The 23,231-nt window shown below is 49.2% G+C and overlaps 8 protein-coding genes across 8 annotated transcripts; 4 read left to right on the top strand and 4 right to left on the bottom strand.

The window, feature by feature from the left end:
• Positions 1–1,181: 1,181 nt before the first annotated feature.
• On the bottom strand, positions 1,182–2,261 carry XYL1 (aldo/keto reductase; the record flags this gene model as incomplete). The annotated part of the gene is made up of 3 exons (XM_026760470.1): positions 1,182–1,208; positions 1,268–2,055; positions 2,117–2,261. 3 exons carry the CDS (start codon positions 2,259–2,261, stop codon positions 1,182–1,184), a joined length of 960 nt encoding a protein of 319 aa, XP_026613028.1.
• An 886-nt stretch (positions 2,262–3,147) lies between these two features.
• Positions 3,148–5,660, bottom strand: abaA (transcription factor AbaA; the record flags this gene model as incomplete). Its single annotated transcript, XM_026760291.1, has 3 exons — positions 3,148–4,925; positions 4,986–5,162; positions 5,219–5,660. The coding sequence occupies 3 exons, from the start codon at positions 5,658–5,660 to the stop codon at positions 3,148–3,150; spliced, it is 2,397 nt and encodes a 798-aa protein (XP_026613027.1).
• A 991-nt stretch (positions 5,661–6,651) lies between these two features.
• On the bottom strand, positions 6,652–9,529 carry mrd1 (RNA-binding ribosome biosynthesis protein MRD1; the record flags this gene model as incomplete). Its single annotated transcript, XM_026760044.1, has 4 exons — positions 6,652–7,869; positions 7,928–8,200; positions 8,437–9,183; positions 9,302–9,529. 4 exons carry the CDS (start codon positions 9,527–9,529, stop codon positions 6,652–6,654), a joined length of 2,466 nt encoding a protein of 821 aa, XP_026613026.1.
• Positions 9,530–9,826: 297 nt separating this feature from the next.
• Positions 9,827–10,433, top strand: CDV56_106376 (dynein light chain DYN2; the record flags this gene model as incomplete). The annotated part of the gene is made up of 6 exons (XM_026759995.1): positions 9,827–9,857; positions 9,914–9,936; positions 9,990–10,023; positions 10,074–10,108; positions 10,249–10,318; positions 10,369–10,433. 6 exons carry the CDS (start codon positions 9,827–9,829, stop codon positions 10,431–10,433), a joined length of 258 nt encoding a protein of 85 aa, XP_026613025.1.
• Positions 10,434–11,162: 729 nt separating this feature from the next.
• CDV56_106267 (rhodopsin family protein) lies at positions 11,163–12,020 on the top strand (the record flags this gene model as incomplete). The annotated part of the gene is made up of 7 exons (XM_026759886.1): positions 11,163–11,193; positions 11,333–11,386; positions 11,462–11,495; positions 11,553–11,577; positions 11,638–11,670; positions 11,722–11,762; positions 11,831–12,020. The coding sequence occupies 7 exons, from the start codon at positions 11,163–11,165 to the stop codon at positions 12,018–12,020; spliced, it is 408 nt and encodes a 135-aa protein (XP_026613024.1).
• A 294-nt stretch (positions 12,021–12,314) lies between these two features.
• On the bottom strand, positions 12,315–14,752 carry CDV56_106094 (sodium:solute symporter family protein; the record flags this gene model as incomplete). Its single annotated transcript, XM_026759713.1, has 7 exons — positions 12,315–12,888; positions 12,947–13,565; positions 13,625–13,659; positions 13,718–13,727; positions 13,785–14,291; positions 14,357–14,529; positions 14,631–14,752. 7 exons carry the CDS (start codon positions 14,750–14,752, stop codon positions 12,315–12,317), a joined length of 2,040 nt encoding a protein of 679 aa, XP_026613023.1.
• A 4,165-nt stretch (positions 14,753–18,917) lies between these two features.
• CDV56_105723 (uncharacterized protein) lies at positions 18,918–20,104 on the top strand (the record flags this gene model as incomplete). The annotated part of the gene is made up of 3 exons (XM_026759342.1): positions 18,918–19,000; positions 19,065–19,758; positions 19,814–20,104. 3 exons carry the CDS (start codon positions 18,918–18,920, stop codon positions 20,102–20,104), a joined length of 1,068 nt encoding a protein of 355 aa, XP_026613022.1.
• A 1,008-nt stretch (positions 20,105–21,112) lies between these two features.
• SBH1 (SEC61-beta family protein) lies at positions 21,113–21,688 on the top strand (the record flags this gene model as incomplete). The annotated part of the gene is made up of 3 exons (XM_026759218.1): positions 21,113–21,115; positions 21,247–21,592; positions 21,654–21,688. 3 exons carry the CDS (start codon positions 21,113–21,115, stop codon positions 21,686–21,688), a joined length of 384 nt encoding a protein of 127 aa, XP_026613021.1.
• Positions 21,689–23,231: the final 1,543 nt, after the last annotated feature.

Here is a 23,231-nt window from a genome sequence, read left to right as displayed (position 1 = left end):
TAATTGTCGAGACCAAAAGTCGATACGAAGAGCTGGGCCACCATCCTCACATCAGATCCGCAAGTGGGCGAATCTCTCGGTCGCACATCCACTCATCTCTCTCCCAATCTATTCACTCCGGCCTCGGCTCGATTTCCACTCTCAGGTTCCTCCCCCTCCTCTTCTGGCATCTCTTCCCCGAGTCCCTCCCGGTATAACCTCATCAACGACGTCGCGCCCAACCGCTTGTTCTCCTTCATCATCTGCCTCTTCACCCGGAACGGCTCATGCCGCTTGCGACTCATCGTCTCATCGGCCAGTTCCTTCAGCGGGATCCCCGTCTTCACAAGATCCCGGTACTGGTACGTCGAGTCGTAGACGCGGAAGGTGCCGTGGAAGGGGTTCCGCTGGAGCGCGGACTCGTGGTTATGGCGGGACGGGAGGATCTCGCATTTCAGAAACTCTGGTTTGGCTCTCGAATCTGGTTTCCTGACTCCCTCGGACTGGGAGTCGTGGTTGTTGGGGAGGCGGATGGTTAGCGGGGAGGAGGAGATGGCTTGTTTTGCGGCGTCGGGGGAGTCGAAGATGGCGAGGATGGGGCGCGTGGGAGCTTTGGAGGTGTTGGTTGTGTCGTACTTTTGTTTTTTACTCCTCTGTCAGTTTGATAACGAGTTGGGAGTGGAAGATGATGGGTATACCGTACCTTGAGGTTTCGGAATGTGACGACTTCGCCAAACTTTTGTAGAGCGCTGAGGATTAGTTTGCTTTCGGCGAGGGAAATGGGGTTGGGATTGGCGACGATGTGGATTGATTGCGAGGCGAGGCGCCCGAGAGGAGAGGCCATTGTGTTTGGGGAGTTGATTCTGCTGTATGCATTGATCTGGTGCGGATCTGAGGGTTTGGTTGGTGATGGTGATACTAGTTCCGAGGCCGATGATGCTGTCTCGGCGTGTTGTCGCTCCGATAGCCGCTCTACCTGCCCAAATGAAGTCTCTATATCTCCAGCCATCGGATGCATTATTCCTCTCGCTAACTTGGTTTATGATAAAAATGATTATGCTACTGGGATGTTTATTGTGAGCATGAGTATCATGCGGTCTATTCACTGAATGCATGCATCGAGGTCATAACTATATACTGGGAAAAACATGGTATTTTACTTGAACCGTAGGACATCAACCATCATCCACCAAAGGACCAGTTTAGAAGATGGGAGCGTAGAAGCCGTACTAAAAGCGAAATGAGTTAGTGATCTGAAATGGCATAAAGACGGCTAGGCTGAACTTACAGCAAGAGGGTCGTTGAATCTGAGGTTCCGGTTCAGGGAGCTGATGGCCTCAATCTCGCTGGCCTCAAGATCCCAGCCGGTGACATCGAGGTTCTGAGCGAGACGAGTGGGGTCGTTGCTCTTGGGGATGACGGCAACGTTGCGCTGCGTAGCCCAGCGCAGCAGGACCTGAGCGGGAGTCTTGCCGTGCTTCTCAGCAATACCCTTGATAGTGTCGTGGTCGAACAGCTTGGGAGTCTCGTGAGCATCCTTCAGGTCCAGCTCGACGAAGCTCAGAGGACCGAACGACGAGTACGCAGTCACGGCAAGGCCCTCCTTCTGGGCATAGGTGACCAGGCGCTCCTGGGTGAGGTAAGGGTGGTGTTCGATCTGGAGGGTGGCAGGGCGGACGCGAGCATAGCGCAGTAGATCCATCAGCAACTGAGCGCTGAAGTTGCTGACACCGATGCTGCGGGCGAGCTTCTTGTCGACCAGCGACTCCATGGCGGTCCAGGTCTCCTGGATGGAGGCATTGCTGAACTCCAGCTTGTTGTTCTCGGACAGCCACCCGGGAGGGTACCGGACGGCGGGATCGACGTACTTGAGGGCAATGGGGAAGTGGACAATGTACAGGTCGAAGTAGTCAAGACCCCAGTCGGCCAGCTGCTTGCGGCAGATGGGCTCGACGCGCTCACCGTCGTGGAAGCTGTTCCAGAGCTTGGATACAATGAAGAGCTCTTCACGCTTCACAATGCCTTCCTGGATGGCACGAGCAACACCCTTGCCAGCCTCGACCTCATTGCCGTAATCTGCGATGGTCAGGACTCTGTCGCTCTGCCTTTCCGCTGGAGATCGAGAACATTTACTTACCGCAGGCGCCGTCGAAGAGACGGTAACCAGCCTTGATGGCATGGTAGATCTGGTCGGCACAAGTGTCATTGTTGACCTTCCAGAGGCCAAAACCCACGAGGGGCATGTCATAACCGCTGTTGAGCTTGACGGATGGGGTAGTCATTGTGAATATAGTGATTTCAACAGAATTGAATCTCTTTTGACCTTGGGACGAATAAGAAAACTCTCAGAAGAGGCTCTCAAAGACACTCAATCGCAGAAAGACGCAGGACTTACAGGAAAAGAAGAACGGCAGCTGGCGGATGGGATTCTTATCAAGGAGAATAAGAAGTAGGAGGGGGAGGGGCAGCAGATAAAAGGCACGCGCGCATCATGGTCAATGATCTTCTCCAAATTTCTCTGGCCTGGGCTTCTTGCTGCTCCATACCAACCCCATCTGGGATAAAACCGGCAGGGGAATTGCGCTGGGAAGCCAATGAGGCGTCGATGAAGCTGGAGTTTGAGGCTAAAGTCCGTTGGCAAGTGGGATGGACGGATGGTTAATACCGGCTAAATTGCTTGTTCTGCCGCCGGCTGAATTCCACCAGCAAGATCTCACCAGTAATAGTCTGAAACCTTCGCTCTGAAGCAGCATTTCATAATTTATCAGCGGGTCGTTGAGTCCAGAAAATCCACCTGTAGTATTCCGGCAAAACATGATGATCGATATTGAAGAATTACTCCACAATCCCATCGACATACTGAAAGGCCCGAGATCAGGCGCAGAACCAAGGACATGGTACCATTATGATTACTAGAAAGACTATAATACATTGAAGACTTTGAGAATAACAAGAGAATGAGAAACGTATTAAGTACTCCGAAAAGCGAACCCCAACCCCGGAGAAAACGAACCAAGGCCGACAGCAATGCTGCGCTAAGATTTCAATATAAAAGACACCGAAGTAGAGAAAGAGACGGAAGAGGAGAAACGAAAATGGTATCTCAACACACTTTTGGTAATATGATTACCATTAAGAATAGAAAGAGTTTCCAATGGATATAGTCCTTTATTGGACCGCCTCAACTGCATTGGTATCTGTATAGGCGGCACTGGCATGATCGGGTCCTGCCCCATTCATGCCAGGATCGTCAGGCATGCTGCCCACGATCTTGTCCATCAGGTCATCCGGTCCCATCAAGCCCTCGTAGCCGTTTGGTGGATGCGACTCGCGGGATACCGGCGGCTGATGGCCGTGGTGATGGTACGGAAGATGCGTGTAGTTGTTGGAGCCTACATCGCCCGGAATGGTCGTCGACGGGATCGGAGGGCCCCATGCGCTCTGGCTATGTCCGATTTCGTCCATTGACTGCGACCCAGAACCAAAGATATTGCTCAAAACACTGCTACTGTCGTGGACGCTGACTCCGTGTTGCTGAGAGGGTACGTAGTGGTTGTCGTGGCTCAAGGCGTACCCAGCAAGATTAGGGTGCGACAGGGACATGTCATGAACATTGAGCATCACAGGTCCGCCGCTGGAGACATTGAGACTTGACGGCTGACTGGTCTCCTGCGGCGGCAAACCCGAGAAGGAGTCCAAGATGGAAGTGACTGCAGTTCTATCCGGAAGTCCGTCTTCGGGCTTGGTGACCGAGTTCAAGAAGTCAAAGGAGCCCGTCGGATGATACATATTGGGTATGTTCTCATGCGGTGGCGGGTACAAAGGCCAATGCGGTTGAGAATTTCCGGTATGGTGCAACATGTCGTGAGCTTGAGGCGCGTGGTACACGTTCGGGGGCTGTGGTTTCAGTAGAATCGAATCGAGAGACAATGGGGGTAGGTCAATCCCCGTGGCCGGCTTGGGGCTATTCATTATCGTTCGGTCGGGTGGAGGAATCAGCTTTCTCCAGGTTGTCAAACCAACCTCGTCAGGTCGAGTCTGCCGGAACTTCCACAGTAAGATTGCCATCCTCTTGCTCTCGTCGCTGGAATGGCCAGAGCCCTGATGAGAGACTCGCCGCGAGTTTTGAGGGATCGCTCGGATCTCTTGCACGGCGGACAGAGAGCGGAAAAACTGCCTGATATGATCATCCGCATTCTGGTGCTGTCCTGATTTTTCGGCCATTTGCTTGTCCTGCGTGAGCTCTGTGAAGAGTTTAGCCCACCACGACGACTCAAATGGGGGTTTCACTTTGGTGGAGACTGGTCTGGCAAGGTTGTGATAGGCCTCCGACAACCGATGGCCATCTTCATACATGAATGTGCTACATGTCCAATTGTCCATCTGACTGAGTACCGTGGCATCCGTCATGCCAGGAGGTGCAAAGTCTATATCCAACTGAATCCCCAGCTTGGAACCCGGCGGGGGGAAATCATTCATCAGCTTCAGACTCGCTTCGAGCAGAATGATCTCGCAGTCCAAGGGGCCGTTCAGCTCCTCCATCACAGAGTTCAGATGTGGGAAAGTAGTGCGCCAGTCCCTGACGTTCTCCAAGGGCATAGGGGGGGCGACAGGGTGGTATTGGTCTCCTTGAAGGCGTGTGTACACATGGAAGGCTTTGTCGACCTGATTCGCCTGCTGAGGCGCGCTCACCCACATGTCAAAATTGAAGCCATGAATCGTATCAGTATTTCGTTCATGCAAGTTCGAGCCCAGGGTGAAATGGGGCGGAGGAAGCTCCCCAACGTAAGGCTGCACTGGCCTCAGATGATCATGGTAAGCCGTGTGTATGTGCCCACCATAATGACTGGGCAGAGGATGGTCCAGCGAGGTTCTCCATTTAGGACCGACCGACTGATGTTGATTGCTTGAACGGTCCGCCGGTTGCTCCCGTACGAGTCTCTCCCCTGAATATTGTCATGTTAACGTCAGTCGTCGAATGATTCACTTGGAGCAAGTGGCCTTACAATCGGGATCACCCTTGAGGAAGGAGTCAAGAACCTGCAAGTGACTTGAAACTTGCTTTCTTGTCCTCTTCTTGCCGGTCATCTTGTAGATATACTCTGCAATGAGTTCGTTTCGGCCATATGACTTTCCTCGTTCGGACCACTTTCTTCTACCCATAGGTGGGTTTGCCTCCAGCGCTAAACAGTGTTACCACATACAGTACAAAAATCGATGTCAATAGATCTTCATTTACCTTGCTGGAAAGCGTCCTCGAGCTCATCAGACCAAACCGGTTCCCCATCCTTGCCAGTGTCCCGCCGAGGCCGTGCCCGATACTCCAAATACTTTTGAGATTTGAGGTAGCTTCTTCCCCTACGAGCGCCAGGATGGTTTGGACCAACTGATTGAACTCGCCGAAGCTTTTTCGCTTGGACTCGAGCGTTTAGGATGTGGTGAGGATGCAGACTGGTAGCAGTGGGCATGGGATGAGGGTGCACAGGGGCATGAGGATATTTATAGGCCAGATGCTGTAGATGGTCATCACGACCAGTCACCTCACCGTGAACGATAGCGTCCGAGTACGACTGTACATTGCCCGAGGTGTTCTGGAGAGCTCGATCCGTATGGTGTCCGATGTTCTCCAGACTTGACTGATGCTGAGGTGCAATACACTCGGGCTGCCAGTCAGTAGCCATCGAGGGTGGACACCAACAAAGGGCTCTTGGGAAAGAATGACAGATTCCAAAGAGAAGGTGTGATGAGGCCCGCGAAATGCTTACTGCCTGGCAAAGAACGCAGCAGTCACCAAGCAGCGATCAAGAACGCAGATGCTGGGAAGAGAATGTAAGAACCTGGGAAAGAGAATGTGGGAGCGAACAACAAGATGTTTATAGGGAAGCATTTTCCCTTGACACCGAGAGGGTTATCGAAGCCCTAGTATCTACATTGCTCGACCGCGCTGCTTGTTTGGCAGTAGTCCCTTCGAGCGCACCCTCGGTCGTCCAAGGCGGCCTTTTGCCCTGAACTTCACGCGTCCAAACAAGGTGACGAGGAGAGTAGGGCAGCGGCCGCCTTGCTGCAACAAATCAGGAGTGAAGAAGAAGCATGAGTTGGAGAGGGAAAAATAAGGGGACGCAAGGGGCGCTCACAAAGGGCACGATCCAGTGAGCACCTGCTCGGGGATTTTGATGCTGCGCACATTGAAAACTGGCAGTCGCTGTTCAAGCAGGTACGAATGAGCCATGACGAGTTGATAGGTGGCAAAGACCCCTCTTGAAGAATGCAAGACGTTGAACAACATAATTAAGGAATGTTGAAGCTCTTTACTAAAAGGACATGAGGAATGTAGGTCAGAAGGCAGGGCAGAAAGCTCTCCTCCGATTCTGCTGTATTGGTATCCCAGAATTAAGGAAGCTAAGCGTATATAGGAGAGGGAAATATCCAGGGTGGACGTGACTCGCGATATCCAAGGAAGTGGGATGGAATGGGATGGAAAGAAGAGGCTCAATTAAGATGCACGAGGTGATTGATGCTTTGCAGGACGCGTATGTACGTACTGACGGTTACAGGAACGTGTCGGCCGGGCCTGCTTGCTTCCGTGCCTCGACTTTCGCTCAAGCAAGGGATGATATCAAAGAAGTAGTCGTCGTTGGCAGTAATGGTCCCTATGCACAGGGAGAAGGGCTTTCAGCTCTCCTCGTCTTCCTGTGCCCCTACAGTGAACTTTTTGCGCCCGGTTCCTGTGAGCTTTTGCAGTTTGACCCTGTCCAGCTGCTCCCCTACTTTCTTCTCGATCTGCTCGATCTCTTGCTCTGCATCAATGGCCTCCTCATTTGCGAATTCCAATACCAATCTTCTACCCAGGAGATGCGTATTCTTAAGCGCGTCCATGGCATTTTCCGCTTCGCGAGCGCTTACGAAGTCAGCAAAACCGAAACCACGAGCAGACCGGTCAAACTTCTTAGGAACCCGCACAGAGCGTAGCTGCCCATAGGCTCCAAAGAGCGACCTGACATCTTTCTTGGTTGCTTGGAATGGTAAGTTCTTGATGATGATTTTTGTCCGACGCGCCGCAATTTTCTTTGCTGTGTCCTCGCGTCTTCTCTCCTCGGCAGCATCCATGGCCTTGTTGGATGCCCTTACTACCAACTCATGTTGATCAAGCTTGTAGCCATTCATTGCAGCAAGAGCAGCCTGGGCCTGAGCTTTCGTCCTGAAGTCGACAAAGCCAAAGCCCATGCTAAGTGTCTGTCCAGGTCGTTTAGGATCAGGCTTGGTTTTGATCCTGGCCGAAACGAAGCCGTCCAGTGGCTTGAACAGCTCCGTGAACTTTTCGTTGGTCGTGGAAAAGTTAAGGTTCTTTACGAAGAGGGTCGATGTGACCACAGGTTCGTCCGCATCGTCAGCTGCGAAAGTGTCGGCTGTCGAGAAGCCTTGGGACACAGCCTTGGTCTCGGGGACGGAAGTCTGCGACACACTTATCGCATCGAAAAGATTCGTAGGGGCTTTTTCTAAGAAGAGGATAGAGTCTCCCACTTTTCGGTATGCAAGGCCTTTGAAAGCATTCTGCGCTTCATCTGGCCTAGCAAATTCAATGATCGCTATTGTACCACTGGGTGGCATTAGTAGTCTTGTGATCTGACCATAGGGCTCAAATAACTTTCTCAAATCGTCAACCTTGACGCCATAAGAGAAGTTTTTTACTAGAATGGCAGTATTGCCTCGCTCCCGCTGCTTGAAGGCGTCGAGATTGACACCGTTCGCTGTGAAGTAGGCTTTGGTTTCCTGAATGACATGCGTCTCAGCATGTGCTTGCTTCACGCCGGCATCTGCCGAAGTGGGATCTAAAAGATCAGCTTTGGAGACACCAAGTCGCTCAGCCACCGAGGACATGACTGCATCAGTCTATGAATATCCTGTTAGCCGGCTCATAGACATAGCGACTACTCGGATCTAAACTCACATTCATGTATAATGAATTCCAGCTGAATGTGGACGAAGAAGCTTCCATCTTCCGCTTGATCTGCTTTTGTTTCTTGAGAGGTAATTTCGACAGTTCATGTTCGTCGATTTTGTAAGTCTTCTTCGCAGCAGCCGGCAAGATGTGCATTAAGCGGCCTTGAAAGTGCTTTCCATCCAACTCTTTATATGCCTGGACGGCCGCATCAGGTTCGATGTACTGGACGTAGGCGAATCCCTTGCTGGTGGTAGACCGAGTGTCAAAGGCAACGTGAATCTGCAACCATTAGCGAGAATTCGTCAAGCGTTCTTTTGCGTGTCAAAGAAGTAGAATTTGTTCAGTGGAGGTTGCTCTTCAGATATTCAAGAAGCATCTACTAAAATCTCTTGTCCTGTTCGCATCATGTGCTTTTGCATCAGATGTCCCTATCAGGAAGATCATCATTCGAGCAACTCTCTACCGGGAGGAGGCGGTGGAGGGCAGTAAGAAAAGGAAAAAAAGATAAAACGAACCTCTTCAACTTTGCCAAACTTGGAAAAAACGGGCTCCAGATCTGATTCACTGGCGTCGTAGGGTAGATTTCGAACAAACAACCGTGAGGAAAGACGTATATTTTCAATATTCGTGTCAACCTCCTCTGCCTCGGTCGATGATTCGACAGCAGTCTTGCTATCATTGGAGTGTTGAACGTCGGCTTTTGAGACAGTCGCTGGCTGCGGCGATGTATCGGATTTTCGCTGGGCTGTAGAATCGAATTCAACCTGCTCGTCCTCGTCAAGTAGACCTAGAAGACGACTCGTCTTCGAACGAAGCCAATCGGCATCCGAGACTGGGTCTGGCTCTTCTTGTGTGTGGGAAATAGCTTCACCCCGCTCATCTGCAATTGTTCTCTCATGCTCTTCCTCAGTCTTGTCAAAAACCATTGGTTCAGGCTCTCGACCATGGGCCACCTCTTGTTGGTCCTCCACTCTCGCTTTCTTCCGCTGATTGTGAGAAGGCTCCTCGACTTGTTCAGTCGTATCATCGCGCTGGTCACTTGATGGTGGTTGGTTTTGAACTGTGTTGAGAAAGTCTTCACCATTGGCCCACGTTTTAGTCTTCGAAGGATGCTCTATTATGGAAAGGTACTCTTGCAATTGGGAATCCTTCTGGGTGTTATCCCCATCCCGTTTACGTTTGAGTGTGTTTCCTGCGGCTGAGTCATCTGAGGCTGATTGTTTCTTGTATTTCTCTGTCTTTTTGACAGGCTCAGAGTCAATCTACAATAATTCTGGTCAGTCTCAAGACCAACTTTGCAGGAAGTCAGCGGGCGAAGAAGAAAATAACAGCAGGACATCGGACCGAAATCAGGGTGGTTCACAAGGCAGAATGACATACCGGCTTAGCAATCTCTACTGAGATCTTAGACATCTTGACATATGTTTTATTGAAGTAAGAAGCCGCTTGCTGGGCTGCCTCTGGGCTTTTGAAGCCGACGAAGCCAATCCTGCGCTTTGGAAGTACATGAGCGTCTGTGATCTGGAAGCGGCTTGAAAAATGCTTCCTCAGTTGATCATTTGTGAATGTCGGCGGAAGGCCAGACACGAACACTCTTGTGTTCTCCATGATTGTGTCTCGTGGGTGCAGAGTTATCCGCAGATGATTGAGAGGGAATCAAAAAAAAATTTTGGCTGATGCTTCCTTATAGTGCCGAGGCGGTGAGACAGTTGTGGGCATGGCCCGTGCGTCATCAACGCGATGGTTGTCGCATCATTGTTTGGACATCTAATGATAACGATGTTTATATTCTGAAATTTCATTCTCAATTCATATTTATCTTTCGGATCTTGAGATAAACTTTTTCTCAATCTATAACTGCTGTTTCTATCCGCACCTTCTAACCGCCCTATCTCTACTAGAAGCATGGCCACCGAGAAGAAGGAGAAGCTGGAGCGTAAGTGTCGCGTTGCAGTCAATTCATCTATGAGCGCAACTGAAAGTCTTCTCCAGCTCAAATCAAGTCCGTCGATATGGTAAGAGAGTCCAGTCGTTTAGTCACGAAGGAGGTACTCATGTCGTTCAATAGACGGAGGAGATGCAGCAAGAGGCTGTTGAAGTTGGTATGATCTCTCTTAGCTTCCAGTGAGAGTTCGGCAGCTGATTTTTCCAGCCACTGAGGCGATGGAGAAATATCACATTGAGAAGGTGTGTAATTCCACTTGGGGTCTTTTGTTGTCCGTTAGGATGCTTAACATTATCAGGACATTGCCCAGTACATCAAGAGAGAAGTCCGCTTTATCCGTCCGAGATGTCATGCGTCGATTGAATGACTCACGATTTGGCAGTTTGATTCGCGCAAGGGAGCGACATGGCATTGCGTCGTAGGAAGAAACTTTGGCAGCTTCGTTACACATGGTAAGTATTGGGGGCTCATCCGCTCTGAATAGCAACTAATGTCATTCTAGAGACGAAGCACTTCATTTACTTCTACCTCGGACACTGCGCCATCCTCCTCTTCAAGACACAATAAAATCATACATCTATGTTCACTTCCTACTTTTCGGATGGAGAGTCGACATTACGAAGCCCTTCAGCTGAAAAGTGGTAAACCCGGAGTCGACCCTTCGAGAACAGTCACACACGGAGGGTGGTGCGCTGCTGCTGGACGTAACAGACTTCGGTTGCTGCTGGACAAGTCCAATGTGTCTTGATGATACCGTCCTCGGCAGCACGCTGCATGAATGATTTCCCCTGCTTGCCTTGAGCGACTTTAACCCGTTTGCTTGCGCGCTGTTGCTTTCCAATTCTTGTCAAATTTTTGAGATAGAAGTACAATTTTGTTAAGAATACATGTTCAATCATGGCCTAATGGCTTGTCTATCATGTTTACTACCAATCCCAGAAGATAATGGCTATACGAACCCTACATGACAACAAGACCATGAAACGATCCTGTGACACACTTGACTCGGCCAATTCTTAGTATTGTGCATGTGTCTGATGGCAGGAACGTGGACGATTCTTCAGACTTGGTATCATCACATGTTGTGTCTGTTTCTCTCTTCTGAAAGCAGATGCCAAGTGCCAAGCCACAGCGCCACATATCACCTACTACCGCTGCCTTGCCCCTTGAGCAAGCATCTTCTATTTACGAAACTTCCAGCTTGAGGCCTCTCTTATTCCAGCATTGTCTTATGCTATAATTCGAAATATTTAATCGACATTAACTCCGGGGTTTTTGTGACTTGGAAACTTCATCATGGCGATTTGCATCACATTCGGAACACATGGTAAGGTCTTCGCCCACCAACAAGACACAACTATGTCATCGGCAATATATTGCTGGATACGCAAGCTACATAGCAGTGCTTGTCCGCAAGCTCACAATATGCTTACTATCTTTGCTCCACTGCTAACGCTGAATCAAAGAATTTACTTCGATGCTCGAAGGTTACGAGAATGTCAGAGCATACTGCTACAATTGTGAGTACCTGAATGAAGTCACATGAGATGTACCTGAACCGAGAAACGGTGATGTACTGATTCCAACTTGTGTAGGCCAACACTGGAACGGACACTGTATAACTCGGTGGTATGTCATGTAACCGGAATCTCATCATGAAAGTATTGCTAATGAAGTATATTCCAGGCCGTGGTTTACCGTTTGCTTCATTGTATGACCTTGCAAGCCTACTGACTCCATGTAAAAGCAGAAACTAACATCCAAATTTCAGCCCTGTATCCCTCTCGCAACACACAAGTACAAGGTGAGTTTTCCCCCTTGGACTGTACAACCACGGGCTTCTAAAACTTGACAGGAAGTAACATGCTACACGTGCCGATTTACTCAGGACCTGCGGTAAGGCTCCCACGTTTCCCTCAAAATTGCCGCTGAAATCTCCCTTTACTCTCTCTAACTATCTACAGCGATCGACCTGATATTACGCCGGACACAAGACCTCCGCAAGGCATACCGCCAGGTCCTGCACCACCGCCGCAGGCATATTATGCTGCTGGCGGCGCTGGCGGCGGTTATCCGCAGCAGGGCTGCCCACCCCAGGGACAGGGGCAGGGACAACCCCAGCCACCACCGCAGCAGAATTACAGCTATAAATGACGAGCCGAGGGGCCAGTGATTTGTTGTCATTACAATGATATGTGTCATGCTTGGTGAATGGAATTTAGCTCGTTGCGTTTAGTGAAGATACCACATTCTAATAGCATGCAAGTGTTGCTAGCAAAATGCCCATGGTAGAGAGACTAATGAAATTAGGTATTATCTACTTAACGTAACGAAAGGGGTATAAATCGAGCATGACAACATGAGATCTCATGGATCCCAGCACAAAGGCACTAATCAGACATCACTTCGTATCCTCTGTCGTCAGAATAGTTCCACGAAAAGGGAGCTTCAGGCGGCTGTCTTTGGTTCCATCTTCTCTGTTGGCGTCGCAACACCAGAAATGGTATCATCGTGCTCTCCAGATTTTTGACCAACAAGGGCAGGCCTCTTCCCTGTGAGATCGAGGATCATGAGTCTGACGACCCGGATGATACTTTGACGGCCTTCCCAGAGAGGGAAGATGACGACGCCAAATGTAGTGCAGAAAAGCCAGATCAGACCAACTACCACCCAGCCGGTGAAGAATTTCTTGCTGAAAACGTAGGAAGACCCATACATGGGAATTGGCCACAATAGCAGGAAGCAGATCACCATGCCGATGGTCAGCGTACGAGAGTAGAGAGCCGCCTTGTTGAGCTTGCGCTGTTCCTCTTCCTCTGCTTGAGCGTCGTGCACGTCAACCTCGCCAGGAATCAGTTCGATGTCCACATGCGCCGCCGCTGCAACATCTGTATCGTCGACTTTGCGAATAGCGCGCATCGACTCGTAGTCATAGTTTTGAGTGCCGAAAAGGTATGTCAGAACCGGCGAGAAGACGATGGGGCTGAGCAGAGCCGCGACGTTACCGGCAAGCATAGGGTAGCTATTGTTTTCAATCAGCAAATGGGAAAGAAAGTGCCAGAGGGCAATACAAGACTTACTTCGCCCCGGTGCTTGCGACGGTGAGTACGCCATATTCCTTCTTGGCGGTCACGAGCCAGGCAATAAGTGACACCGCGAGTCCAAGAACTGGTGAGCTGGCAGCGGCAATCCAATTTTGTTGCTTCCAGACAAGAGTCATGGCTCCGGGAAACACCGCAGAGGAGATGATGACGCCCATGAGCAAGTACAGATAGCCCATACCAATTCCGGCGTAGTAGAGCCCCGTTGCAAATCCAGCCATGATGAGAGCGAAGGCAATACAAGACATGTGAGAGACCCACACCAATCTCTTGCCCTTGGCGGCAGGGTTGATGTACGCTTGATAGACATCGTAAGTGACGATAGAGGAGACGGCAATCAACTGAGCTGAGAATGCCGAAGTGACTGCCATAAAGACCATAAGGGCCGTGCATACAGCTCCGCTGTAGCCCAGAAGCTTGACAGCAGCGAATGGCAATACGAGGCCAGCGGTGACGTCGTCGGAGCTAATGCGTTGAGTCCCCTCGAGGGCAAGTGCAGAGATTCCCATGGTGGTCGCGCACAGCCAGGGTATAGCAAACCAGCACAGACCTCCAATGACATACCCGGGAAAGGCGTGAACAGGGCTTGCCGCAATGGCTGGGAGCAATCAGTATCGTCATGACACAGTGCTTCATTCGAGGATAGAATAGACGCACCTTTATTGTAGTATCCATTGTCAAGGAACACAGTGCTATATTATTATGGCTGTCAGTAATTTGGCTTGAACCTAGATTATGCATGTTACGAACCCAAAGTTACCTGCAAAACATCTGTCAGAGCTTATGTTCTCGCATAGGGCAGTTTAGGGGTACATACCGACAAGGTTGATCACCCAGAAAATACCTCCTTCCTTTGATCTCATGGTAAGGTAACTCCCTTGAGCGTTGCCTTCTACTGGATGAAGCTCAGAGGCTGCAACCAGTGCATCATACACTTTGCCAGGGGATCCCAGCTCCGCATTCGTTGCATAGGCGGAGAAAGCGAAAATGAAAATAACGACGATAATGACCACAGTGTGCATGTAATCAGTGATAAATGTTGCTTTGATGCCACCGAAAAGCGTGTAGAGCACAACACCTATGGGGAGGAGGAAACAGGCTGCAGCTGTATGAACCCCAGTCAAAGATGTCAAAACGGCGGAACCACCAGTGAGTAACATGGCAGTGACGAGGATATTGGTCATGAGGCAGAACACAATGAATACTAGATGCACTGCAGTTCCATATCGGGCGCGGAGAGCTTCCAGGAAGGTATGGGCGTTGGGAGCCCGTCTTTTGAGCTCGATAGCCAGTGTCGCAAACAATATAATTTGAACGCAGGCACCTATTCGGTGATTATCAATAATGATGTTGCATCAGTCAAAGCCCTAGTTTGCGCTTAGGACTAACCTGAAGCATAGAAGAAGGGCCCCGAGACACCGTATTGGTAAGCCACCGCAGAAGATTGTAGAAGGGTAGCTGCCCAAGTCCAACTACTGACGACAGCTGCGGCGACCAAACCCGACTTTACTGACCGTCCGGCGGTCGAGAACATTTCGGATGTCTGGACCTCATGCTGATATCTATAAGTCAATTCATTATTAGCAAACCTGCGGCTCAAGGGAGAGGCATTGCATCGGGTAACAAGTATAACACGATAAGAATGGACATAGAAAGCTCTTACCTCTTCAGAGCCCATGTAATGAAGATCATCACCAACGCAAAAGCGAAACCCAATCCAATAATGATGCCATAGCCAAACCCTTGTGAAAGGGGGGCAACAAACTTGACCTCCTCCGAGGACATGTTCGACAGCCTGTGATTCCCTCTCAATTCAATGTAACAGAGTAGTGTACTAGAGTTGTACAAGATGGCGGAGCTTGTACCGAGATCCCAAGTGGATTACCAGGCTGATAATCACTGGTAGATCTGTGGTCTGTGGAGTCTGTTGTGTATCTGGGTGAAACCCCCAGAGCAGGAGGCATCTGCCATTCATATACCCATTACTACAGACTGCACAGCTATGGAGATCCAGATAATTCTCCGAATTCGCAGACATCATGCTGGTCAACATTATGCTTCATCGTCAGATAGGAAATACGAGCCGCTCGTGACTCCACGATAAGAGCATATTTTCGTAATTAGCATGCCTCAGGACCGCGGACAGCGACGTGCTATCAATCTCATCCGGATGTAGGGCCACAGGCACACGGCGCCACATGGGGTTGCCGGTGCTCCATCTTGCTTGAGTTCCTGTTTTCGAATTAGTCGTCTGTGAAATTCCGGTACAATGGGAAATAAGGTAGGTTATCTCTGACAGCTCGAGCTTTGAACGTCATCATTGGCGGACGTCGTTTTCGTAGCTCATCCTTATCAGTGGAAGTTAGATCGAAGCGAATGGCGATTGGTTGTGGAAGCAGTGTTTTTGATAAGGCAGCCTTCCGGCCCCGGCCCCCTTAGATATCATGATAGTGGAGTCGTTGACTGAGTAGTTATGTAAACAGTTAGCAACATCTTTTGACCGGAGCTTCCAATGACATTATTCAAGACCCGCGACTACCTAGAGGGTAGACCGTGCCCGCGCAATGACCAGCGCAACTTTCGATGGGCTTGAGTACCTAAGTTTCCAGTGAGTGTTGGCGGAGCGGAGCTGGCCGATGCCAATAGACTGGATGAACCTAATATTCGTTCCTCCGAGATCTTCTACAACAGTTAGAAGTAGAGAGTTGAATAGAGTAATGCTCGAGTAGATCGAATAACATGTAACGAAAGCCGCTCCTGGCAAGTATTTCTGTTTTCTGTAACTACATATTTATTTTGTTGAGTTATATAACAAAAGCCCAGTAATACCAGCCAATCCGATATGGTGTAACGGCTAACATCGCCGTCTTTCACACGGCAGCTCGGGGTTCGACTCCCCGTATCGGAGGTCATCATAACTTCTTTCATTTTTGTTTGACTTTTGCGTTACACTAGACTTAGTTTATATAACAAAAACTTCCGCTTCTTTCAGCAAATATCCGATATGGTGTAATGGCTAACATCGCCGTCTTTCACACGGCAGCTCGGGGTTCGATTCCCCGTATCGGAGCTCATTATATGCCTTAACTTTTTCGCCTTGCAAATTTTTTTTCTCGCTTCCCCTCATGGACTACAGAGTACCGCCGACTGCCTCTTAAAACACTGATTCAGTTTCTGGACATTACAGTTGTCACACCGTCTTTCGGTTTGGCTCTTGAAGTGGCTCTGCCATCCCTTTACTGTGTGACCAGAATTACAAAAGTGGCTGAAGGCTGGGTGACACAGCCACAGCCACCTTGAACTCCCTAGCATTGATATGCGGGTGAGCTGCAATGGGGGATGGCTGGGTCGGATTGTTGTCTATTTGTGGCTTTTGACTGAGTGGCTCGATCAACCTTAATATCATCAACTGGGCCTCTGGCCCGTGGTCCAACTGTCCAAGGCTCTGAGAGTCCAAGTGTGGACTCAGGACTGACCAGCTCAGTTGCAGATGGTCACTGCACATGATCGATTTACGCGAGTAGACTCAATCGCACGAAGACACCAGGGATTACTATTGTCCTGAGGAAAGAAAAGTGTTGAATTCCCTTGTCCACGATGAAGAGATTTGCAAGCCTTCTCCGGCGCCCTGTGTTAGTATGTTTAATTAATAATATGTTGACTGTACTGCCACCATCTGGAGATAGGTAGGACACAGGACGCAGGGTCAGGACTGATGAAATGCATACTTTCACAAATGACGCCATGCAGAACCAAAGAATATGAATCTGACTGTATTCGAGCTTCAAGCAGGTCTAGGCCTTGAGTCGATGATAGTAGCTTGAATTTGCGAATCGCGAAGATAGTAGTGGGAGATGAAGATCGCTGTGGGCAGACTGCAGTCTCGCATCTGCTGTAGTATCTGTGGGAATATTAATAGTAAAATTGGCACACGGTTTTTCCTTTTTCTGCTCGGGATTGGAAGTGATCATCCTCCCTCAATTTCTCAGCGGAGTATGGACAACGGGGGGATAATTCGGCGTGTCTATGGAATAATGCTGTGCGTGTATATGGCAGACTTTGGAGTTGTTCATGCAAAATTTCCACAATCTGCCTATCACATAGCACGACTATCTAGACTCACTACAATAATTGTAGAAGTGTCTCCTGAACCACGTCCAGGCATAATTGTAAGCCGGTCAAAGCCACAATTCAAATCTCCCCGAGAGTTCCAAGCCCGTCGTAATCGGAGGCTAGAATAATAATAATGGAGTCTCAAACAAAATCACCGGAAATTCTGGGCCTGTCAGAAAAATTCAGTCATTGCCGTTTTACGACAGGCAGAAATTTGATGTGTCGGCCCCACCAGAATCGACTAGTTGTCTATTGTAAGCAGTTTTTGTTTAATTGTTTTGGTACAGCTAGTGGGTTCGTTCTCCATATCCCCAGGCACAGGGGACTTATCATTCGAGGCTGCGCTGGAAAATTTGGTCCCTAGCTACGTACAGAACTCTTGGCGGTCACTAGTCGTGAAAGATTAAGAGCACTCTTGACATTCAATTTGGAGGATAAATAAAGCATCACAAGCTCATAGCCTCATAGGCTCATAGCAACAATGGCAAACTAGGAAGATGGGACGCTCGTTGCGTCTGCTTTGCCTCGAATTTGCTGTTGTTACTCCGTACTTTGACAATTCTCTCCATCCATGGACATAAATGACAAGAATAAAATAGTAGAACCTTTAAAGTATCTAGATAGTTGGTACGATGTAGATAGATATTATTGACCCATGGCTCCTTGCTCAATTATATGAGAAGTGCCAATGTCTGGACTTGTGAACTATCTGCTGAACCCTGGATACCGAGCTGAGCAATCTCCAACCAGATCGCATTATTCTCATTGTCATTTGCTTACTCCATTTCAGACCAACTCAAAATCATCACAAAATAATAATCTGTTTTTCAGCATTCCTCCGTACCACAATTTGCTTAAACCCACAAATCCACAAGGACTACCCACAAAGTGAGGTACGTACCTAGGTAGTTGCCGGAAGACACCTACCACTGGTACACGGCTATAGGTAGGTACTGGCACTGCCATCGTTCAGGCCACACCTCTCTCTTTTCACCTTACTCCATTCCCTTTGGACAACTTTCATCGTTTATTTATTGTTATCACCAGCTTCATAGCTCTTGCTCTTCGACCAGCCAATTGAAATTGTCTTTCGTTCATCCTTTCTTCCGTTTCTGTTATACGTCCGAATTCCATACATCCCACGCCCTTTCTCATTTGCGCGATTTTGTGGCTAGAGGCCAGCCGTACACTCGTGATTCCCTACATGTGCTCAGCCTTACACTGGTCTCGAAGTGATTGATGATCGGAGTCTGTTCCAGTCCCCGCCTGATAGACGACGTTTCACGCGGCTTGGCAACAACCCTCTTCTTCTGGGGGAGAGAAAAACAAAGCCCTTCTTCGTATTCTTCGTCGCCCAGTCCTTTCTTCAACTCTGTCGACCTCTCTCTCCCTCTTCCTACCCCAGGTCGACGCTCCACAGAAGGCTTGCTGGGGCTCGCCTGTCTGTATTGACAAACCCTCGGTACTTTCCATGACCAAAACTCCGAACGTGACCTCCTGATTCTGAACGTCCTGTCGAACAGTCAGGTCAACAAACCGGCAAAGGCCACCACAACGTCTTTCTATCCTCTCCCTTGACCCTCTTTATCCTGTACCACCAACAGTCTCAGGAGCATCCGCGCCGCCGCCAGGTGGTTTAACCGTCATATTGTATCCTGAGACCGAAACTCCGGCGGACTCGAGCTCCGTCACGGAGCATTTCGTCAAAATTTATTCACACAATTCGCGAGCCTCTCTTCTCGGGGGGTCATTTGATCCCTCGTTTAGACGAGGTCCTGGAGGCTTCCGTTCACGAGAGGGCTACACGAATGTAACGCCAAAGCCGCCCAAGCGCAAAATGTATATTCCAAATTCGATGTGGACGTGGTCCTTTGTCATCGTCACTTTCATTCAGACTGTCATCACTCTCGCGCTAGAATGGTATGTGGGCCTGAATGTCTATAAATCTCCGTTCCGCTTTGGGTGCTAACGCATGGTCGTTCAGTTACATTTTCGCCAACTTCCAGAGCCAGCTTGAATCGAAATCCGAAGCTGTCACCGCGTCAAAAACGATTCCGATTTTCTTAGCGCTGTACAGCTTTGGATTCCTGTATGAGCTGGTGCTTGTATATGATGCCTTGCGGATGAAGAACACGATTCAGGTCATTGGTTTATGTCTTTGCAACATCGGACTCTTGATCTACGGGGCAGTGCAGGTCCAGCAGGTGAAGGAGGCTGTCTCCATTCTGACCGTGAATGACGGTATCGATGCGGACGTATGGGGGGAAACAGAGCCTTTCTTGATCATCATTCCGTGCGTTGTGGCAATGGGTACGGTTCTAATGATGATGGTTGCATGGAAACTTTATGATGAATTTGCATGGTCGATCTACAAGCATATCAGCGCTGATCTGCGAATGAAGCGTCGATTTCTCACATACCAGGTTTGCGACTCCTATCCACAGAATGCAAATCAGGAGACACGAGGACTTACCAACTGCCAGATCTATGTCGCACTTCTCAAGTTTGATTTTTTCTTCTTCCTCGGATTCACGGTGCAGTTCGTCGTTATCGTCACTGATAAAGCCGACATCGAATTCTCTCTGACCCTAGCTGCTATACCTGTGACGATCTTGATTCTGGTTTGCGCGGCGATATTTGTTCGACGGGAGAGCTCAGTCGGAATGATTATCACCATCGTATGTTTCCCGCTTCCGCGACATTTATTGTTGTTCTCTCTGACCATAAGTCCAGCTTCTCTACTTTGCAGCTATGGCCTATTTCCTATTCAAGCTTGTGCGCATGTACCAACCACAGACTTACAAGGATTACCTGCCCGCGCGGCGGTCACTCACGTTCTTTGCTGTCATCACGATTTTTCTCATCGTCATGACTATCATCAACGCTTGCATGTGCATGCACAATTTTCACAAGGGACTCAAGCCCCATATCAACAAGAAGAAGTCCCGCAAGGAGGCGGAAAAGACCACCGAGTTGTCTTCGAATGTCACTGGCGCAATGCCCAATCGAATGATGATTGATTGAGCATTGCTCTCTTGCTCCTCATGAACGAATTCATTAAATTGAAAACGAAACGGAGGATTAAGGCTGAGGAATTCAAATATGCGACTTTTTGCCTCTACATTCCGTATATTAGAAACGGAGACCGCGAGTACGCGGTGGTACTTGATCTATACCTCGCTTGCGGGCTGTTGGGTACTGACAAATGGGGCATGTTCTCGGAATCTTCGATATGATACCTTGCCTGCGTTTATTAGGCTGCCTGACGACTATTTTCGACCTCCTGAAGTATGGTTGAGCGATTTTCATTCAGTCGTATTCACTCACTTTCCTTTTCGTCCTTACTCCGCTTCCTATTCCTTGATGGCAATGGCGTTCAGTGATGACTTCTTCTATTCCCCTTCAAGTTCTGGTATATCACGAATGTGCATCTCCTCTGGCGTGTATTGTAACTATTTAGACTCAAATACAACATAATTGTCATATACCGAATATCTCAAAAGCGTTCACCAGGATGGAATTCCATTTAGCTAGCTTTGGTAGATTCTCAGCTCTGGCACGCTGCGAGTGACAATCAGACCGCTACTGCAGATTGGCTTTATTTGAATGATATGCGACAGTTCTTCTTCAACAATCTAATCTACTCATTACTACTGAAATCTACGGAGTATGTAGCCAGCATCTCATTCATTGATATTAACTGCCACAGTCTGAGCGTTATCATTTCAGGGGTTAGAAAGTGGAGGGCGAATATGATTGGGTCACATGAAGCTGGGGTAAGTCTACGTAACCATACGTTACCATACCCGACTGGCTGGAAATCGTGATCGTGGCCTCTTTCTGGCAACTCGCGACCTCACCTCACATACCTACCCTTTGCCAGCTAATCCATCCCCCAATTCGATTTTCTTCTTCCTTCAGTCGCCAGAATTTCTTTACTTCTTCTATTAGTTCTTGCTTTTATTACAGTCTAATTTCTTCACCACATTCATTGATTTTCCCTCCTCCCTTTTCCTCATTCAATTGCTCAAGATGGTGAGTGCTTTTCCCAATCGTCGTCCCTTGAGAAGTAGTGCTATTTCCTCTGTGGACAGAAGCTCCGATTGCTCTTCTCAACCGGCCCTCTGCATTGAATTGAAGATTGACCATAATTGCATCTGTTCCAGGCCTCTCCTCGTGCTGCTTCTCCCTTGACCTCCGGTGCCGAGTCCGGCCCTGACACCAAGTCTTCTGGCGCCGGTGCTGGGGCTTCCGCCACTGGCTCCGTGAACCGCCCTTCTTCTCCTACTCCTCCCGGTGGTCCCAGAGCTGCTTTGCGTCGCCGCGCGGCCGCAGACCACAAGGAATCCCTCCGCAATGCTAGGCCCAGCTCTACCCGTGCTGCTGGTGCGGGTGGTTCCTCCGGCACAATGCTCAAGCTCTACACTGACGAGAGCCCTGGTCTGAGGGTTGACCCTGTTGTTGTTCTGGTGCTCAGCTTGGGTTTCATTTTCTCCGTTGTCGGTCTTCACGGTATGTGTGGTTTGCGTTCCGAAAGCTCAGCGAATGGGTTCTAATACTTGTTGTATTGCAGTCATCGCCAAGATCACCCGCAAGTTCTCCTCGTGAGCTGCTGAAATGCGTCATTTCGTCTAGTCCTCGCGATTATGGCTTCTTTGGTCAAGTCCTTTCATGAATAGACTCGCCAGATGAGAGTACGGTGGTTAATAAGCCCCGTTTTCGCTCTCTCAGACATTAAGAACATTAAGAACTTGGAAGCGAGGGTGATAGGCGTGGTCGTATGATTCAGTTCCTTCGATGTTTTACCTTCAATCATATACCCCTTGGTGCCACTTGTCTTTACCTGTACCGGTGCATATCGAAGATTCGAGAGCGACATGATTCTGAAAACAACGCATGCCTCCTCGCACGAGCCAGTTGAGAGTGCTTGCGCTCATACCTATCTGCAGCATAGGTTGAATGCCACTAAGTACGATATTGCCGTTGGAAACCATAAGTTTTACCCCAGAATCGTTTTGACGGAGAGCTCAGAGAAAATGAATGGAATCATATGTACATTATTTTATGTTTTTCAGCTAGTGGTCCTTGCATTTCAGTCGATTGTCATGGTCGTACTAAGCACGAAAGGTGCTCTCCAGCTTTGCAATCTTATCATTATGGCCTGGTCTAGTCGACGCCAGATTGGGGTAGCATGCGACAGACCTGGGACAGTTTCCATAACCACCAGGCTCTCGCCCCCAATTTACTCAGTCCCCATTGGTCAGAATAAACAAAACTGAAATTGAAAAAAGCTCCTCAACCCTCTAAATCTCATAGCATTCATACAGCTTGTTATTAAGATGAGAGAGAGAAGAGAAACAAAAAAGAAAGTGATGAGCTCCGATACGGGGAGTCGAACCCCGAGCTGCCGTGTGAAAGACGGCGATGTTAGCCGTTACACCATATCGGATGATGTTGGAAATTTACCACTTTTTAAACTATATAAAGCTAAAACATCACACCTGAGGGCTCCTGGCTCCAGCTGAGTGCTCGCTGCATACTATTTCTGACTGATATCAGGATAAATCTACCAACATGAGAAACGAGAAGCCAAATACGCACAGTCAATAGAGCATAAACAGTTCACATCCACCTTTCCTCGCTTGCTCGAACCTAGGTCTCCCACTTCAATCATGGGCTAGTTAGTAATCCAACGCTGCCTTCCCCACTCCGGCAGGCGGTGAGTCACCAAATCCCACGACCATAAAACCACCACAATAAATTTCCCGCTCTCTTTTCTCTCTTCTTTTCTCCCTCAAGCGCCATCCCAACCAATGCTGCGTTTCTTTGCTACACACGACGAGGTGCAAGCCTCGTCCCCTCGCGTGATCCTCGCGCATCACCGAGGGCCCCGCAAATGAGAAATTCGGAGGAATCTTCACCTTACCCAGTAACCCGCCCTCTGTGCCTACGGGGACAGGGGGCCGGTACTGCCCGTGAGGGCCTGGTGTGAAACACCTGCAACCGGCATCAGAAACATCGGGGCTGGGTCCTACGCTGTAGGACCTGGGTTTCCCCATGGGAGAGTCGTTGCGAAGATTGTGTGTTATGACACTTTAGTGCAATACGCAGCATGCGCCGTCCTTTCCGGCTGCGTTTGTGGCTGGATTGG

The sequence above is a fragment of the Aspergillus thermomutatus genome (genome assembly GCF_002237265.1).
Source record: "Aspergillus thermomutatus strain HMR AF 39 chromosome Unknown NODE_145, whole genome shotgun sequence".
Lineage (NCBI taxonomy): Eukaryota > Fungi > Ascomycota > Eurotiomycetes > Eurotiales > Aspergillaceae > Aspergillus > Aspergillus thermomutatus.
The sequence above is the reverse complement of the archived record's forward strand: the minus strand, read 5'-3'. Positions and strand labels throughout refer to the sequence as shown.